Source organism: Acyrthosiphon pisum, chromosome A1 (genome assembly GCF_005508785.2).
Source record: "Acyrthosiphon pisum isolate AL4f chromosome A1, pea_aphid_22Mar2018_4r6ur, whole genome shotgun sequence".
NCBI classification, from domain to species: Eukaryota; Metazoa; Arthropoda; class Insecta; order Hemiptera; family Aphididae; genus Acyrthosiphon; species Acyrthosiphon pisum.
Window position 1 is genome coordinate 150,054,897 of NC_042494.1, and position 911 is coordinate 150,055,807.

At 32.7% G+C, this 911-nt stretch overlaps 1 protein-coding gene across 1 annotated transcript in view; it reads left to right on the forward strand.

Moving 5' to 3' along the window:
* LOC107882293 overlaps positions 1-518 on the forward strand; it is a 2,525-nt gene extending 2,007 nt beyond the window's left edge. The window contains exon 2 of the mRNA XM_016800447.1: positions 178-518. Within this exon, the coding sequence (XP_016655936.1) occupies positions 178-518 (341 nt within the window). The remainder of the gene's footprint in view (positions 1-177) is intronic.
* Positions 519-911: the final 393 nt, after the last annotated feature.

Genomic DNA, 911 nt, shown 5'->3' on the forward strand with positions numbered 1-911 from the left:
GGCTGCAGTGTTACTGATCTGGGTTTATCTACTAGTAATTTCGATCCGAGTCCCCACATTGAACATATCTGTTGCAAGGCTTTTAAAATTTAGGATTCGTATTGAGACTATGTAAAGACTTTCGGTTAGGCTTATCCTTTAAGGTACTTTATTGTACTCTCGTACGCCCTATTTTAGAATATGGTGCCGTTATTTGGAATCCTCACGACAACAATGACTCTGTCAGGCTAGAAAGGGTTCAACGAAAATTCATGAAGTATGCTGGATTTCGTTTGAATATCCCCTGTGAACCTCATAACTACGAACCAGTTGCTACTCAGCTAGAACTGGGTTCCTTGGCTGAGCGTAAGTGGTTGGCGGACATCAAATTTTTAAAAAATGTATTAGATGGAATTATCGACTCTCCTGAATTGCTTTCCTTAATCTGTTTGAGTGTTCCTCAACGTCCTTCCCGATCTGTTGCTCCTTTTTATGTCACTTTCGCCTCCACAAACTATCTAAAAAATGAACAGATTTGACGTATAATGAGTAATGCCAATGTTGACCCTTCGTGTCTACTTACTTTATAGCTGTTTTGTTTAACTATATACTTCTTATCTTAAGTTATATAATTGTATTAATGTCTATGAATGTAATGTGTAATTGTGTTAAAGGGTTATATCCCGTATATTTAATAATAAATAATAAATAATAATAAATAAATAATAAATAACTCACACTAGGTTAACGGTTTCGGAAAAAATCAAAACAATTAGGCTTTTATAAAACAACCATCAATTTATTGAAAACATTTGAACAATTTACTATTTATTTTTTATTGAATTAGGTATGTAGGTTTTTTTTCCAAGTGGATCTATATAGTATTCTGTATTTGACAATAATTACTCATTAAATTCATTTCGTATTTTAAG